Source organism: Cyprinus carpio, chromosome B19, assembly GCF_018340385.1.
Source record: "Cyprinus carpio isolate SPL01 chromosome B19, ASM1834038v1, whole genome shotgun sequence".
Lineage (NCBI taxonomy): Eukaryota > Metazoa > Chordata > Actinopteri > Cypriniformes > Cyprinidae > Cyprinus > Cyprinus carpio.
The window spans coordinates 5725970-5745091 of NC_056615.1; the positions used below are offsets into that span (position 1 = coordinate 5725970).

At 33.8% G+C, this 19122-nt stretch overlaps 1 protein-coding gene and 1 long non-coding RNA gene across 2 annotated transcripts; one reads left to right on the forward strand and one right to left on the reverse strand.

Moving 5' to 3' along the window:
- The first annotated feature begins 103 nt into the window (after positions 1 to 103).
- Positions 104 to 2692, forward strand: LOC122140778. The gene is made up of 2 exons (XR_006157351.1): positions 104 to 1548; positions 1728 to 2692. It is a non-coding gene; the product is annotated as an uncharacterized LOC122140778 (long non-coding RNA).
- A 7173-nt stretch (positions 2693 to 9865) lies between these two features.
- Positions 9866 to 15111, reverse strand: si:dkeyp-92c9.4 (mucin-1). Its single transcript, XM_042745569.1, has 7 exons — positions 14887 to 15111; positions 14653 to 14726; positions 13741 to 13883; positions 13383 to 13522; positions 13133 to 13279; positions 11538 to 11625; positions 9866 to 10618 (listed from the first exon to the last, which is right to left on the reverse strand). Exons 1-6 carry the CDS (start codon positions 15097 to 15099, stop codon positions 11563 to 11565), a joined length of 780 nt encoding a protein of 259 aa, XP_042601503.1. The 5' UTR covers positions 15100 to 15111; the 3' UTR covers positions 9866 to 10618; positions 11538 to 11562.
- Positions 15112 to 19122: the final 4011 nt, after the last annotated feature.

A 19122-nucleotide genomic window follows, 5' to 3' on the forward strand; every position in this document is an offset into this window, starting at 1 on the left:
AAACAATTTTGCTGCTATTGAGGTGGGATACGAGTAAGGTTAGGGACAGGTTTGGTGGTATGGGTAGGTTTAAGGTGGGCTAAGGTGTAAGGGATGGGTCAACAGTGTAATTATAAATGTAATTCCATAAATTAATTACAGATGTAATTGCAAGTCGGTATTTTTAAAATATAAGTACAATGTAAAAACATTTTTCCCAAGTAAATAAGTAAACCGTCTTTGTGTATCTATAGTGTTTGCCCATAACTGTAGAAGATCATGACAGTCTGCACTCCTAAAAATAAACTTTATTTATTAGCATTGATGATTCCAGTAACATCCATAGAACCTTTATATTACACAAAAGGTTCTTGACAGCTGCAGTTCTTTAAATTGTTTTTGCACTGGTAAAATGGTTATTTTAAGAACATTTCACTGAAAGGCTCTTTGGGGAACCTTAAAGTGTTCTTCAATGCATCACTGCAATAACCCCATTTTGGTACCTTTATTTTAAGAGTGTAGCTTGAGTTATGCATTCTTGCTAAAATATTTTGGGTTACGCATGTAACCATTTTTCCCCGAGAGGGAACGAGACCCTGCGTCCTCATAGTGTCCGCTAGAGGATGCAGCATGAGTTCCCTAGAAGGGGAACATCTTGGGTTACGCATGTTACCATGTTTCCCCGAGAGGCAAGGAGATTGTGCGTCCTCATAGTGTTCCCTAGAGGATGCAGCATGAGTTCCCTAGAAGGGGAACATCTTGGGTTACGCATGTTACCATGGTTCCCTGAGAGGGAACGAGACACTGCATCCTCTAACGTACACTATGAGGATGCAGTGCGAGTTCCCTGGAAGGGGAACTCTTGTTATAATGAACAAATCTGTCTACAGGGCATAATGTACCTCTTTTTGCATAATATCTGTGCTTTGTTGCTTATGATGACAGAATTCACAGTAGTGCATTCAGTCAGTGAATGTGCACACTCAACAAAACTAATTTTCAACACTAATCTAAGTGGTTTTGATTGGTCATTCGTGCACTCATAAACATCTGTGACTGGCCATAATATTGCAGAAAAACAACATGTAAAACAAAATCTTTTATGCAACACAAGTGGAACTAAATGTAATGCCAAAATCAACACTTTCCATGTCATTTCGCATTTCACTTTAATCACAGCAATCATAAGATTTAGTGTAATTCTGCAGAGACATTTTTTTTTGCCACGTTTGTTAAATCTGTGGGGTGTTTTTTGTTCATTTTGGTGGAATTTTTGCCCCAAGCCCCCATTAATTTCCAACCCTGCATTGTATTTATTACATGATAATTAATGTAACAGATCTGGTAAACTTCTATTATAAATGTGAATCTTTTTCTAAAATAACTCAGCATGTACAGTGGTGTTCAGAAATATTTTTTTATGTATTCTTTGTATTCTGTGATCTCCTCTTCACAATCTTCATGATGAACTAATATAATACAGTGATCCCTGTTTTTCCACAGCTTCCTGGTTTTAGACAGCGTGCTGCCCCATCTCAGCCCGAGGCCGTCACCCCTAGCCAACCTCAGGTACACCAGGAGCACTTTCAGATTTCAACTGGGATTCAACCTTGCTTGGTTTTGGATACCATCTTATGTGATGTTAGAGCTAGTCAATCCATTGCTTTCTCCTATTTAACTCTCTGCTAGTTCTTGACCCTGTCAGCCAATCAAACATCTGCTTTTTCCCACTCATTCAAACCCTACAGGTGGAAGTGGTGGTGTCAGAGGTGGAGCCAATGCCTGAGCGTGAACCCGAACCCAAATCTGAACCGATAGAAGAAATCCCCAGCCCTCCCACTGAACCTCAAGTGGCGCCCATTGACTCTTTAACAGACGTTTGATGCTTTGTGCTCATGTGATCTGTATGTATATTGTAGAGATGAGTGAGATTTAAGCAGCAAGGGTTTTTGTATGAAAGTGATGTATAAAATCAATATGATAGGGCTTTGTAAAATAGGCCATTATCATCATACTTAGAAAAGATGGTTCAACCAAAAATAGAAATTAATTTGCTCCCTCATGTTGTTCCAAACCCCTGACTTTTGGTTACACATTATTTTCAGGTGTCCTTGTTACAGTGTAATTATACATTTAAGTAATGAGTAATATTCATTAACCACATGAACTTACTATAGGGTTAGGATTAGGGTTTGACATAGGGTTATTTGCATGTTTTTATGCAGAATTTATTGTTATTATAATAGTAAGTACATGTAATGTGTAACAAGGACACCTTAAAATAAAATGTTACCTGACTTTCTTTGGTACATTGAAAATGGATGGGGACCAAAGTTGTCAAGCTCCAAAAAGGACAAAAAAATCCCCATAAAAGCAAAAACAAGCGTGGTTCGTATAACTTTCTTTTGAAGTCATACATTTATGTCATCCATTAAAAATATTGCTTGACTACTGTGATAACCCATTCATGTTATAAAAAAGAGCAATTTAGACATCCTATTATCCTACTATTATTTTATCCTTTTGCATTCGACATCTTTAAAGAAATATTTTTAAAAGCTATGGGTTTCAAAAGACATGAGAGTAAATTTTTAATTTTGAGGTGAACTATTGCTTTAACATTGTATTACCTGCAGAGTTTCTTCTTGTCTGACAGCTGAAGACTTACAGTGCTTGCAAAGCAGCACACAGATATTCTTTAAATATTCAAGGTCAGAACTTAACCGTAAATTTTAAAATTCTCTGTTATTGTCAACTTGTATCCTTAAAAAAGTAAGATATTTTTCCTTTTGATAGAATCACTTAGTTAACTGGCAGCACAGATGTCATCAAATAATTTGCATATTGAATGGTGATTGGTCTTCTTTCTTGCAACAGTTTGAATAATGAATTGTGATGGTGCATGCTTGCATTCTTCCTTGCATATATTTAATCATTCACGCTGTGTATGTATTAATCATTTACACTGTGCAGTGTACAGGTCCTTCTCAAAAAATTAGCATATTGTGATAAAAGTTCATTATTTTCCATAATGTAATGATAAAAATTAAACTTTCATATATTTTAGATTCATTGCACACCAACTGAAATATTTCAGGTCTTTTATTGTTTTAATACTGATGATTTTGGCATACAGCTCATGAAAACCCAAAATTCCTATCTCAAAAAATTAGCATATCATGAAAAGGTTCTCTAAACGAGCTATTAACCTAATAATCTGAATCAACTAATTAACTCTAAACACCTGCAAAAGATTCCTGAGGCTTTTTAAAAACTCCCAGCCTGGTTCATTACTTAAAACCGCAATCATGGGTAAGACTGTCGACCTGACTGCTGTCCAGAAGGCCATCATTGACACCCTCAAGCGAGAGGGTAAGACACAGAAAGAAATTTCTGAAAGAATAGGCTGTTCCCAGAGTGCTGTATCAAGTCACCTCAGTGGGAAGTCTGTGGGAAGGAAAAAGTGTGGCAAAAAACGCTGCACAACGAGAAGAGGTGACCGGACCCTGAGGAAGATTGTGGAGAAGGACCGATTCCAGACCTTGGGGGACCTGCGGAAGCAGTGGACTGAGTCTGGAGTAGAAACATCCAGAGCCACCGTGCACAGGCGTGTGCTTTTGAACCAGAAACAGCGGCAGAAGCGCCTGACCTGGGCTACAGAGAAGCAGCACTGGACTGTTGCTCAGTGGTCCAAAGTACTTTTTTTTCGGATGAAAGCAAATTTTGCATGTCATTCGGAAATCAAGGTGCCAGAGTCTGGAGGAAGACTGGGGAGAAGAAAATGCCAAGATGCCTGAAGTCCAGTGTCAAGTACCCACAGTCAGTGATGGTCTGGGGTGCCATGTCAGCTGCTGGTGTTGGTCCACTGTGTTTTATCAAGGGCAGGGTCAATGCAGCTAGCTATCAGGAGATTTTGGAGCACTTCATGCTTCCATCTGCTGAAAAGCTTTATGGAGATGAAGATTTCATTTTTCAGCACGACCTGGCACCTGCTCACAGTGCCAAAACCACTGGTAAATGGTTTACTGACCATGGTATTACTGTGCTCAATTGGCCTGCCAACTCTCCTGACCTGAACCCCATAGAGAATCTGTGGGATATTGTGAAGAGAAAGTTGAGAGACACAAGACCCAACACTCTGGATGAGCTTAAGGCCGCTATCGAAGCATCCTGGGCCTCCATTACACCTCAGCAGTGCCACAGGCTGATTGCCTCCATGCCATGCCGCACTGAAGCAGTCATTTCTGCAAAAGGATTCCAGACCAAGTATTGAGTGCATAACTGAACATAATTATTTGAAGGTTGACTTTATTTGTATTAAAAACACTTTTATTTTATTGGTCAGATGAAATATGCTAATTTTTTTGAGATAGGAATTTTGGGTTTTCCAAAATCATCAGTATTAAAACAATAAAAGACCTGAAATATTTCAGTTGGTGTGCAATGAATCTAAAATATATGAAAGTTAAATTTTTATCATTACATTATGGAAAATAATGAACTTTTATCACAGTATGCTAATTTTTTTGAGAAGGACCTGTATATTGATGCTTGAAATGGCAAAACAGCTCTAATGTAGCTTTTTATTTGCTCTGAATCAAACCGATGTTAGATTTTAGGGTTTGGTTCTATGTGAAGGAAATTTTGCACAGGCTAAATTTTTTTTTACTGTATTTGGCTTTCCCACAAACATGTTAAACTTTCAGGGAATTTGAACATTGTGATTTCCAGGCCTGGAAATATTATAGAAATGGATATAAAATGGATATAATTTTTTTTCTAATAATGCACAGATCTAGAATGTTTTATTTGCTAGAACTATTCTAGGTGCAATCTCTACAAATTGGCTTTTTATGTAGTAACAACTAAAAAAAAAAAAAAAAAATTAAAATTGATTTATCATAGTGCGTGGGAAGCTTGACAATTAATTTCCTGCCTTGCAAACTCTGCCATTTTTGCAGAGTCTATCAGAATAAAGTACATGATGAAAAAATAACATTAACGAATGCAGAAAGATCATAGCATGATTGGCGTAAATGTAATCATAGCTAAAAAAAAAAAAAAAAACATCTTGCAGGAAAAAATGTATGAAAACAGTGCAAGCATGCATAGTTGGATCCATTTAATGCAAGACAGCTTTAAATCATTGTCAGCTGTCAACTACAACCAACAAACTATAGTGCGGGTAATATCATGTTAATTGAAAAATGGCATCAAACCTACCACTGATCTGCAATAATAAATACTTCCATTGAGCTAACCTACTAACAAACACAATTCTCTTTATGTTAATATATGTTACATAATGTAAAATATTCCCACTGTTCATTTGGCCTCTTGAGTGTTAGTAATGTGTGTAATCTGATAGCACAATATCTATATTGAACCTCCATGCTCACAAGAGAATGAAAAATAGTAACAATAGAGTAATATAATAGGAAGAGGGTGGACTTGATCTCTTACATCCTATTAGAAAAAAACAAAAAAAAACAATGTTGTGTTCACTGTTAATATCAAACAGTGGCATGAGTTAGTTCCCTGTAGATGTGATGTATATCCCTGATTAATCTCATTGGTGCTAGTACACTAGTTCATCTTAACAAAACAATACATTTCAGTGCAGGATGAGGTTTTGTGTGTGAGAAACCATGCTTTCAACTTTCATATGATGATTCTGTATCCTTCAGTTATCAGTAGATGAGTGAGAGAGAGAGAGAGGATAACCAGGTTTAATTGGAGAGAGTTCGAATAGAGCTTTTATGTGTCATCTTTGACCCTTTGTTTGCTTGCCATTGTTGTTTCACAAAGCTTACTGTAATAGTTCAGCTAATAGTTATTATTGTTGTGCGTTACTCACTAACCAGACTCACGGATTGTCATTTTTAGTATCTCTGAAGAATCTGAATTTGCTACAATACAGTCCTAATCCAAGGAACATTTTATTACAGATCTAAAAAACCAAAGTATTTACTTTCATACCTCTTTTACACAACATCTGTGTATTTTCTGCCCTGTTCACATGTTGCTTCTTGTTTAATTGTGATTTAGAGCATGTTGCTGTGAGTTTCCACTAGAGGGGGATCAGAGGAACTGGTGTGTCATTGTAGCACATTCTCATAGTGTTTGAAGTGCAGTGTATTTTAGGTGCTGAATGGACTTATTAAACCTCTTTTAAGCACCAACAATGTGAGAATATTATTTCTTATTTCACATTTTCAACTTTTTAGTGTATAAAAAGAACCTTGTAGCAGTAAATTGGTGTTTTTCATGCTGCTTTCATGCAAAATTCAATTCTATTGTTAATTTTACACTTTTGTCTTGCAGGATAATTTTAACAAGTTAATATTGTCTGTTTAAATTATTGAGATGTTTTTATCAGCTGTTTGGTCTCTCATTCTGACGGCACCCTTTCACTGCAGAGGATTCATTGATGGGCAAATGATGTAATGCTGCATTTTTCCAAATCTGTTCTGTTGAAGAAACAAATTCAAAAAACAAATCTGACTGTGTGCCATTTCAACAAATTGTCATGTTTTAGGGCTGAACTATTGTGTTGTAATAGAATCTCAGTTTTTAATACTATTATTAAAGATTCAAGATTTTATTTGTCACGTACAAGTTATATGACACAACATGCCGTGAAATGTAGGTCTGGCATACTCTTTTTAGACTGTGCAAAAAAAAAAAAAAAAAGATAGAAAGAGAAAATTAAATACAAATAATGAAATATCCGAAAAAATAAGGAGAAAAAAATAAAACTAAAAAATAAGAATTAAATACAAATAATGAAATATATGAAAAATATAATAATTTTAAAAAATCAAACAAAAAGATAATTAAATACAAATAATGAAATATACACAATATATTAAACTACTACACAGATGCTGTGTAGCGATGCTACAAGAACTGCTATACAGATGATGTGCAGAGATGTAAACAGTGTGCAGATGAGTTTTATAGTTAGGTGTCATAAAAAAGTGCAGTGTGCAGAGAGTTATTGGGTAACCCTACACTACCAGAGTCTCTAAAGTGTAGTGTGTTTAATGTCCATGGTTTAGTAGTCTGATAGCGTGAGGGAAGAAACTCCTCCTGAGCCTCTCCGTTTTTGCCATCAGACTGCGGAAGCGTCTGCCTGACTGTAGCAGAGGAAACAGTGGATTTCCAGGGTGGGTGGGGTCTTTAAGGATCTTTACAGCCCTAGATTTACATCTCCTGGTGTGGATGTCTTGCAGAGAGGGAAGAGATGTTCTGGAGATGCACTCAGCGGAGATGCGCTCATTCACTCTCTTCTTATGATTGTGTAGGATTGTGTTAATGGTTGCCAGGATTCATCTTACTCAAATTCTCTGGTTACGAAAAGATTGATATGGAGTTATGATGTACTAAAATATACTTTAATGTATGCCATGTATTTAAAATATTTGCATATTTTGCATTACACATTTGCAATGAAGATGCAATTTAGTACTTTTAAAATATAGTTACAAAAAAGATTAAAACATGAGGAATTAAAACATCCTGTAAAGCAAAACTTTTAATTTGCCATTATTACAAAGTGCACTTTTTAAAAGTCTATTAGCAAACAGACACAAAAATAAGCTTTAAGTACACTTCAGTGGCCCTTCATTTTATTATATTATATGCATGTACAGTTTTTGTTGTTGTTGTTGTTGTTGCTGCTGTTGTTTTAATATACTGTGCTAATAACATTTGAAGTGTATATTTAATAAAATTAAGGACACTTCTTTTTCACAAATGTGTGAATCGGAAATGTACAACTCCCTGATCCCATAAGTGTTTTATAAATAGACTGTATAAATATCACTGTTTAAAATCCTTTCTGATTAATAATCCACAAATAATGACTTTACTTTTTCTGATCACCTTGTCACGCAAAACTGTTACTAAAGATAGAATAGGCGCAGCACCTCTGACTTTCAGCCAGGAAATCAAACACAAACAATATTGACTAATTATAAAATACACTGTATATGAAACAACTACATGCTGTTGAAAGCAGAGTGTATCAAGGGTTTTGTCAGAGATTGCAGTTGATTTCTTTCTGCTTTGGCATGATTACTCAGAACACACTGATAAGCAGATTTATATGATCTTTTACACGTGCTCTACATGTAACATTTGTTCATTATTTGCTGGTGAACCACTTAAAACATGTAAATGTTATATTATGTATAATAGCCCTAAAAGTGCTTAAAATATCTAAATGTCTGCTATAGAAACAAACTCCATTACGATTTATATGGATCTGAAGGTATAGCTTACATGAAGGTCTTTACTGATCCCTGACTGATTTTATTAGGTTATACCATTTCTTAATATATATATATCTTAAACTTATGAGGGAATGTTAACATTGCAGAGGAAAATGTGGAATAGTTTGGAGAGGCATAAAAGATGCAATGTTTGAGTTAGGGTACTGATTATTTTTAATCAACTATGTACTTTCAAATGATTACTAATTCTAATATTTAAGCTAAGTTTGATTTTCAACAATAAAAAACTATTTGATCACTTAATTGTACTAAATCTGAAATAAAATTGCACTAAATAAATACATAGTGCCTTTGGAGTAACCTGCTGAAATATTTAGTTAAGTGGGACTGAATTGAATATGAATTCTGCAACTTTCTAATTCTCAGATACCTGCACATTTCATGAATGTGACCTAGTTAAGCACAACCACAGCAGAACTAAAGGGTAAAGAACAACATGCATTTACTTTGGTTACACTTTAGGGAGCAATTCTTACTATTAACAAGTTGTTTATTAGTGAAGATCCTCACAGGAAAATTTTCATGATTTTTTAAAATTAATTTATAATAATTTATTCACATAATAATTTTAAAATCATTAGTCATTCACATGATTTATTATTTGATTATTTTTATAATTTATCATTATATCATTGTCCCTAACCTTACCTGTCCCACCTCAATAGCAGCAAAAGTGTTTTGCAATACAATATAAACACAATAAGTACACTGTATATATTTTTTGATGTAAGTACATAGTAGTTAAGGCCACCTAATATAAAGTGGGATGTAACTATTAACAAGCAGCAAATTAGGAGTTTATTGAAGCAAAATTTAAGTAGTTAATAGTTAGTTAGTGAGAATTGGTCCACAAATTAAAATGTGATCTTTACTTTTAAATTGTAAGATTGTAAGATTATTATATGACTCTAAGATTCTATGTATGTGTGTGTGTGTGTGTGTGTGTGTGTGTGTGTGTGTGTGTGTGTGTGTGTGTGTGTGTGTGTGTGTGTTGTTCCATAAAGGTTAAATCACTTAATGACATTTTCGCATTTTCCATGACCCAATCTAAAGTTAAAAATATTCACTCCTGCCAATTGACAATTCCTTTACTAAGACCTAATTAAACAATAATAATTGTGTTAATTACACTGACATTGAATGAAAAACTCACTATTTAAATACATCCTATTAACAATGTAGTAACTTCAGTAAAAACTAATAAACTATAAACGAATTACTTTATTAACGATTTTTACTTTATGCTTATTATTGAGTGATTCATGGAATAAGTACTTCGGTTCATCTGTTCACTTCAAAATAAGTTTTACTCCATAAATCCGAATCCCTCGTTATTAAATAGACACAAAAATTATTGATATTCAACATCACAGATCACAATTTTCCAAAGACACAAAATTAGATCACTTAACCTGTTCTGACTGACTAAATCCCATAAATGTTGATTTTCAGATGAAATTACAAAATTGAGAAGAGGATAGCCATTCATCAAACATAAATATTTCAAAAAATAAATAAAACATACATACAGTTGCATATACTGCATACAGTTTATTTATTTATAATGTACCTGGTAAGATATTGTTTTGCTGAAGTATTGTGCGTGGAATACATCAGCTCTACCCACAGAAAGTGTGTAAATAAGTGTAAATGACCATACAAATAACACAAATGCAAATTACAAATCAAAAGAAATTTATGAATTTGTAATCTGGAGATACCAAACCCCACATACAGTATCAAAAATAAAATCTTTCCATTTAAGAGACCTTCTCTTCTTCTGTAGCCTAAGATATACAGTAAAAGAGACCGGGGCAAGATGTCACACGTAGTCACACATGCAAATCCTGTTGATCAAAACATTGTTTTGATATTTAATATGTCTTGACTGTTTGATTTTTTTTATTTTTTTTTATTTTTTAATGATTCTGTTTTATAATTGTTTTACTGTCTGAAATTTCACATTCACACCACTGAATATCATAAAGTACACTTTAAATGAAATATTTTTGAAACAGTGCAAACGTTCAAAGGCTTTCTTGAGAATAAACCTAACCTGGCAAATATTTAGTGGAGTATAAAGTGTGACAACTAGACCCGGTCTTATGTTACACTGAAATAGAGTAAGAGAAGCAAAAGTTCACAGACCCAAATGCCCATATCTGTGTTTCATAAATAGTACAGAAATAAATAATTGTCTGTCCAGTTGAGTATAATACTTAGATTACACATGGTAATGATGACAATCCACATTTTTAGAAACTTGCTGAGGAAACCAGCATCTTCTATGAGAGAAGCCACGTTACCATCCTGACCTTCATAGCATCAGTTACTCCATGCCTCTGAAACAAAGACCATATTATTTACATTAGTATACATTATACCAGACAGATATCAAAGAGTGCAGCGACACTTTTCCTGAAAGTGACATCAGTTTTACAGTGTTTAATGAAAATTAACAAGATGATTATCATGTCAGAGAAACCCTACGCATGTAGTAAGTTTTGTATTGTAAACTGTATGTGAAATATTGCACTGTAAATGACACGTGAAGGGTGAGTTTTAATAGATTAAACCACTCCCTGAACTTTAAATGCACCCGGGTTTACAAGTCTGACTCATTCAGTTTTATTCGTTCATTTACTGATCACCAATTTGGATAAAACATTGATGGATGGATTTATTGTTCAAATAGCTGGCACGCACATAATGTAAGAAATCATAACTGGTTCAGAATCAGTATGACTTTTTAATTAAAGCTAAATAATCTCAAACAATTAAAAAAAAAAAACTCTTCCACTCATCACTGCATTAAAATAGTTAAACAGAGCTTAAAGCAATCTGTAATGACCAGCATAAAGCCTTTCCCAGCGAAAGCTATACATCATCTCCATTTATATTTGACAGCGCGTTAATCGTGTGTAAAAGAACGGAACGTATTGTGTTTAATCCTAATTCAATGGCAGCTTTATGAAATGTGTTTACTAGCATTAAATCCCTTCTTTGTGTTGCCATATTGAGCAAGCATTGTGGTCACGATAGTAAACAGTTCATTGAATGAAGGGCTTCACTTCATGTTAACTAACCCAGTTTATGAATTTAATCTGCACTGTGTTGCTGGTGTTTCTTTGTTTATGTTGAATAGATCTGCTCCACCAGCAGCTACGCTTTTACCTGTAAGCTTCCATCATAGGCAAACCTATCCCTTGGTTCCTGAGGCCAGATTGTAGAAGTGTTTATTGATGAAGGGTTTATTTCTACCTCTCTTATAGCAGTGTTGTGGTTTTCATCTCTGAGGATTCGTCATGTACATCCCGGATCGGTTGCCATGTTGTGCTTCTGGTTCTCCCTGTAGAAGAACCATTTATTAGAGATCATGTCTGATAACAGAATCATTAGACAAACATCTTATATGAATAATGGATCAATAAGATTAAAACAATTAAGTTATTGTATACCCTAGTAAAAGCGTAATATATTTAAAATGCATTTATTTCATACTAAATATAGTTCAAATCTATTAACATATTTACTGACAGTTAACGCAAGTGACTTACTGATATAAAAACTATAATTAAACTTTAATGTGCAAAATGTACATTTCTTAATATTAAGTCTAAAATGTGTTTTAATGTCTTTTGATGAGGATTGTATGATCTTTGAATAATATCGGTCTTTAAATGCAACATATTTGAAGTGTACCTTAAGTACGGTATACTTGCAATAGTTCCACTTTAGCACAATCAAATAAGTATATGTTTAATTGGACTTCAGCACTACTGCCGCACTATTAAGTACAAAATTAGTTGTTCCAACTTAGCAGACTTTAAGTGTACCAGTTTAGTATACTAAACATACAACTGCAGTGTATTTTATTAAGTACATACATTTTAGAATGTATTTGTAGTACACTTAGCATGAAATAAATGTATTTAAAATACATTTACGCATATTTACTTGATCACCAGTGGATCCTCAGCAGTGAATGGGTGCCGTCAGAATGAGAGTCCAAACAGCTGATAAAAACATCACAATAATAATACACAAGTAATCAACACTACTCCCCTCCATCAGTTAACATCTTGTGAGGTGAAAAGTTGCATGTTTTTAAGAAACAAATCTATCATTAAGATGTTTTTAACTTTAACTTCTGGCCATAATCCATAAAGATTCTTCTAGTGTAAAAGTCCATCCTCTATTGTCCTCTCACATCTAACGGTGCTTGATCAATGCATATTTCTCTCCTGATTTAGATGAAACAACCTTTTTTCGCCTGAGAAAGCAGTATTATGGATAGATGACTCATATTTCCGAAACAGTTTTTCACTTCATAAGATGCTAATTGATGGAGTGGAGTGGTGTGGATTATTGTGATGTCTCTGTCAGCTGTTTAGACTCTCATTCTGACGGCACCCATTCACTGCAGAGGATCCATTGCTGAGCAAGTGATGTAATGATACATTTCTCCAAATCTGTTCTGATGAAGAAACAAACTCATCTACATCTTGGATGACCTGAGGGTGAGCACATTTTCAGCTAATTTTCATTTTTTAGTCAACTTCTTCTTTAAGTATTTTTCTGAATTGTAATGCCAAGGTAATATAACAAAAAATTTAAATGTTATAAATGTACATTACATTAACAAAAATGAACATATAAAAAGCATTGCTAGGTTTACAATGTTAATTACTATGGAAACACATCATCATTGTCTGTGAACAGGGTCCATTAATTTATGTTTGATCATCTAAATCACAATGCTGATGTGAAATAAATATTTTTTTGGGCTAGTGGTATTTCTCAGTAGGTCTTTAGTTCAATTTATATCACAGTCTTCGAAGTGAAGTTATTCTCACTAAGCTCTGGTAGTTGGGGCTCCTCTCAGGTGTGTGTGACAGATATGTGGGTTTGGCAAGATGTTCTTTGAAAGACGTTCTCTCATACGGAGCAACGGTTTGTGTTTCTTCCCGTTTTTCTTTTCTCCTACAGCACCAAAAGCATAACTGGAAAGATGGAAATGAGATTAGATAATATCACAGCATTGTAGTGTTGACCATTTGTCCTGTTACTTGGTGAGTTTGTCAATTGTAAATGTAAAGTATTTACCAGTAGTAAGAGGATGAAGAGCAGCAGTATGATGATGCATGCCAGCACTAGCAATAAAATGGCCCACCAAGGAAGACCCTCGGAACTAGATTCTGCAAAAGTGGTTGACTTTGGAAAAAGCCAGGCAGGTGTGACTATTTCTGCATGAAAAATATATGCATTTTAGAATTAATTTATGTTAAAAAAAAAATAGGTTTTCAAACACCATGAAGCAGACTTACAAGATATAAACCTAAACGTGTTGGACTAATGAAATGTTTTTGCTGAATGTTGGTGTGGCCAATATCATTCAAATTGACATCGATGGGAGCAAATTCATCCATTCTGCATGAGTGATTGATGGATGATGAATACTCACCCGCTGTGTACTGTCTGTTGACTGCAAGACTGTTCACGTGAGTTTTATTATCTATGGCCCTCAGGAACAAATGCTTGATCACAACATGGTTGATAAAAACGGTCTGGAACTGGAGCGTACAATTCGCGATCACAGACCCGTTACTGTAATCAAATGAGAAACAAAATTTTGATTGATTGCAATATTTAATGCAGTAACACTTAATTACACAGAAATATTCTAGTTTAAAAGAATAGATTTCTGGAGTGAATTTAATGTTTTCTGACACTTAAATGAAAATGTGTTATAGTTTATATTTATATCAAAAACAATTTTTTTGACCAACTTTAAGTAGGGCTTAAGTATATCTTTACATAAAATAATTTCTGTTGCCTTTGAGATAAAGATTAAAGTGTAATGCTGAATACTGACAAGGCTTTATAGTAAACTAAACTATAGTAATAGTAGGTCCTGTAGGTCATGTATTTAAAAATATATTTGTAATTACACATTTGTAATGATGAAGCTACAATTTAGTAGCTATCGATATAAAATACATTTACTCAAATCTTATATCAAACAACACACTACAGTTATAATTTTAATCAAGTACTTTACATGTGCTTTAGTATGTTAGTCAACAAGTGCAACCAAAGATTATTAAAACATGATTTTAAAATGTTCTTTAAAGTAACATTTTAATTTGTTTTACAAAGTGTGTTAAGAAACCGTCATGACAGTGAACTTCAAGGATACTTAACTGACCTTTTATTTCATTAACATTATATTATCTTAACATTATTAACATTATATTATAAGTGTTCTTAGTACTGAATAAGTACACTTCTTTATCACAATTTATTATTATTCATTTATTTTCCACAGTCATTTGGGACTAATACACCTTTAGCAAAAGAATGAGATGAGATTTACCTGAACTGTATGTTTGTCACTCCTCTGTAGGTTTCTCTTGTGTCACAGTCAGAGCAGTTAAAGGCGATGTCCAGCTGCGAAAATGAAACAAGATCATGTTCACAGGATCTCTCTTAGGGTCAACAACTTACATGTACTGAAGATGTTGTTGCTGGTATTATGTATAAAATGGCTGCTCTGGTCAATAAACTGGCACTGACATTTGTTCATTGATAAATCACTGGAAACACTTACAGCTCCAGCAACCTCTGCATACATGTGCTTGTACTGCTGTGAGCTTGAGTTGAGGAGAGCGTCGCTGAAGACGCGGTTGTTGATCTCCATGCAGAGGGAGAATGAGTACAGGGGTGAAGGGTAGTTCTGTGGCTCTGCCTGGAGGCCCTCCAGAATTTTTAACAGACTGTAGGGCTCAGCACCTGGAAACGTTAAATGATTTTTCATTGCCATGTGTGTGTGTGTGTGTGTCCTGGCATTCCCTACATTACAGGGACCAATATCCCCACACTCTCAGAAAAAAAGGTACAAAAGTTGTCACTGGGGTGGTACCTTTACAAAAGGCACACCATTGTACCAAAAAAATCCATTGGTACCTTAAAGATACTGTACATATTAGTACCTAAAAGGTTTGTAAGTGTGGTGGTACCTTTAGTGTACCGCCTTTTCCTTAAAGATACAGTACATATTAGTACCTAATAAAAGTACTGCCCCGGTGACAGCTTTTATTTTGACCTTGTGGGGACATTTTTTTGGACATTTTTCCCATAATTCAGCTCATGTCAATGTCAGATCATGACTTTTGACATCTAAATTCAATTTATTTTTATCAAAATAAGTGTATTTTTAACTATTCAAGACTACTTGCACCAGTTTCAAATTTGATAACAAAACAGTACCAACAGTATAATGCTGAATTCTATGTATTTATTTATTTATAAGTGTATCTACAATGCATTGATATCAGACATTTTGTAAATACAAATAGCATATAATGTTATATAATATCTCTCTTTTTTTCCTTTCGAAAACTCAAAGCTGTTTTATGTTATTATATAATACACACATTATTGATTTTCCAACTTTGCTAGCACAAAAAACACTTTACAATAAGGTTCCATCGATTAATTATATTTAATGCATTAACATTAACTAACAATTGATTTGTTACAGTGAATTTGTTACAAAATGTATTTGTTACAGTATTTATTAATCTTTGTTAACGTAAGTGAATAAAATCCATCGATTATGTTTTCAAGGTACAGTATTTATTAATCTTTGTTAAGAAGTGTACATTAAGTAAGATTAATAAATGCTTTAGAAGTATTTTTATTGTTAGTTTATGTTAACAAATGGCCCCTTCTTGTAAAGTGTTGCTATTTTAGCACATTTTTTTTTTTTTTTTTTTTTTTTTTTTTTTTTTATGTTAGGACCATTAACAAACATTAAGAAGTTTTTTTTCTTGATTTGAGTTCTTGATTAATTTATTTGTTCATAGTATAAGTAATAAAGCATATAGCGAACTTTATCATTTACAAAAACAAACAAACAAACAAACAAAAAAGAACAGATGTGAATGTTTCAAGTATTAAACTAAGATGCATTCTACAAATTACACAATTATGAGTTACTGAATTAAATAACAAAAAAGAGAGCGTGAGTTATCAAAACAGTCTGTTCGTATGAACTCAGTTTGTTATTTCTATAGTGAAATCCTCAAGGTGTTTGATTAAATGCAAAAGTCATAACTTACCTGTTGCAGAGAACAGCAAGAAGAAGAGTGCAGCCCCAGTGTAATATAATCTAATGTGCCTCATGCTGAAGAAAGTCAGATGATAGGGAGATGGGGATTTGGTTATTTGATTGGTTTTATTGTGTTTGTCTGGATGGTGTGTGTTTGTATTTGTATATGGAGTGGGGGTGAGTGTAGAGGGATCCTGTATTTGCACAGCTTTTATCCAGAGACAGAATGTCAGCTGTCAATCAGTCGTGGATGGAGGCGTGGCTTTATGAACCTAAAGTTAGTAACGAATGATGAATCATACTAACTCTTTTGTTTTACTCTATCCTCTTTCTCATTGTTCTACAGTGAGACCCGTGGACTGCTGTCAAAGCCATTCTGTTTGACCTGCACGCACTGCACTGCTGTGACATGTGTTTGCGTCAAAACGCTGTATGTTGCTGTGTTTAACCAGGGGTTAATGTGACTGACACTGGTCTGCTGCACCCTCACCAGAGGGACACAGGTTACCTCACTGCACAGGATGTGTTGCCATGGAAACACACTGCCAACAATGAGAAACTACTTTTCAGGGCTTTTTATGACCTCCTTATGGTCACATTTCCGGCATAATAAAATGTTTTTACTGAAAATTTGTGTATGAGGGTTACTGTAGTTAACTAAAATTAAACAAACAAATTTGAAATAAATTAATAAGCTATTTCAAATAAAGTAAAGATTAAAAACACTACGTTTTTTTATTATTACTATTATTATTTTTTTTTTTATTGATATGAAAACCTTAACCCTTCTTTATTCCAGCTAGACGCCAATTTGGTAACATTTTATTTTAAGGTGTCCTTGTCACATGTTACATTTACTATTATAATAACAATAAATTATGCATAATTACACGCAAGTAACCCAAAGACAAAAAATTATCTTAACCCAAAACATATAGTAAGTACATGTATCTTATTAATATTACTCATTACTTAAATGTGCAATTACACTGTAACAAGGACTACTTAAAATAATTTGTAATAGCAAATTTTAAAAAAAAAAGCAATTAAATTGTTGAAAAAAAAAAAATACACACACACACAGAAGCACTACAACCTTAAATAAAGTTAACAGAGAATTAATGATAAAAAATATTACATTTCTGAGTCTTGTCTTGTTAGTGTAGTTTTATTGAATTGAATTCTTTGCATCCACAGCTGTATACTGCGCATGGTTTGATGAAGGATGTTTAATGGTTATTTAATTGTCTTTCTTTATTCAGTGGTTCATTGGTTAAATATTACTCTCGTGTCAGACTGAAATTACATTCCGTGACTCAGGTTTCCACCCTAATATTTGACTTAAACAATACGCAAAATAAATTTCTCCCACACAGCTATAACAAAGGGTGTGCAAAAAAGCACATATGCTGGTCACGGCAGATCCCTCCGCCACAGTTTCACTGATCTCAAGTCTCATGAGTGTCACCTGCTGGAAAAACATTAGGGTGAATTCAGGTAAAGTGGCTCTTTACACTTCTTTGTTTTCACTTTCAGAGCACAATAATGGACTTCAATTAAAGGGACATTATTTCTTTAAACAATAAAATAGTTTGGCCAGTGCAATATGTTACTGGTAATTGTGACTACAAAGGAAAACTTGCTTATTACTATAGTAAACACTTTGACATTAAGAGTTTCTTGGTTGTTAACTAAATGTAAAGAAATATTATCGTGGCAGTACGTGTATTATTTGTTACTTCAGATTAACATGGATTAAAATGCACATTTAGTAATATCACTGGTCCACTCAGTGTGCTAGATAAAAAAGTGGGCCACCTTGAACCTTCACTAATTCTATTCATGGTTGTTAAAAAAAAAAAAAAAAAAAAAAATCTAATTGTTGTATAATAGACATGCATAACTGACTTATTAGAAAACAGAAATGAGTGTGCAGTCAGGAGATTCAAGAGCAAAAAGTTTTTAAAAGTTTTCAGAAAATGTAGATGCAGAGTATAAAGCTTTTAAATATAGTTTCTTGCTATATTTTTTTGCTATATTAATTAAAGTGTTTAGAGAACATGTAGACAGGAAAAAATGTTTTACCATATATCAATTGTTCCTCTTATTCTTTTTTATTTGGTTAGCCTTTTATTTTATTTCACCCTGTGTTTATCTGTTTCCAATGTAACACAGTTCTTCTCCTTCAGGGGGCGCGAGATACTCAGAAAGGACTTTGTAATCGTTTAAATCTGTTACTTGATTAGTACTTGATTCATTGATTCTTTTAACTTTTATAATAGTCTTATATTGTAATCTGATTGGTGCATCCTGACCAGTGTTGAGCACTTGAGTAAAATGTTCCTGTGGCAACACCTTTATAATGGGATAACTGTTATTTATATATTTTTACATTTGATATTCAGCATCGTATCGCCTTGGAAACACACAGAAGGAGTCTCGTACAGTAACAGATGTACTCGATATTCTCATTTTCTCACCAACACTTATTTCAGTGATATTTATTTGGTTGGGTATTTTGTATGTTGGGTATTTTGTATGGTTTATAGAATAATTGTTTTTAATCTTATTTTTTTTAATCCTATTATCAATTGTTAATCTCGTAATAACACTTGTAGTAGCAGTGTAATACTAATACAATGTAGTAGCGATCATTTGTAATAGGCTACTAGGAACTTCGTAGCGAGCAGTGTTTCTGTCTGGACTGTTAACTGAGGCGGAAGACACGTGCAC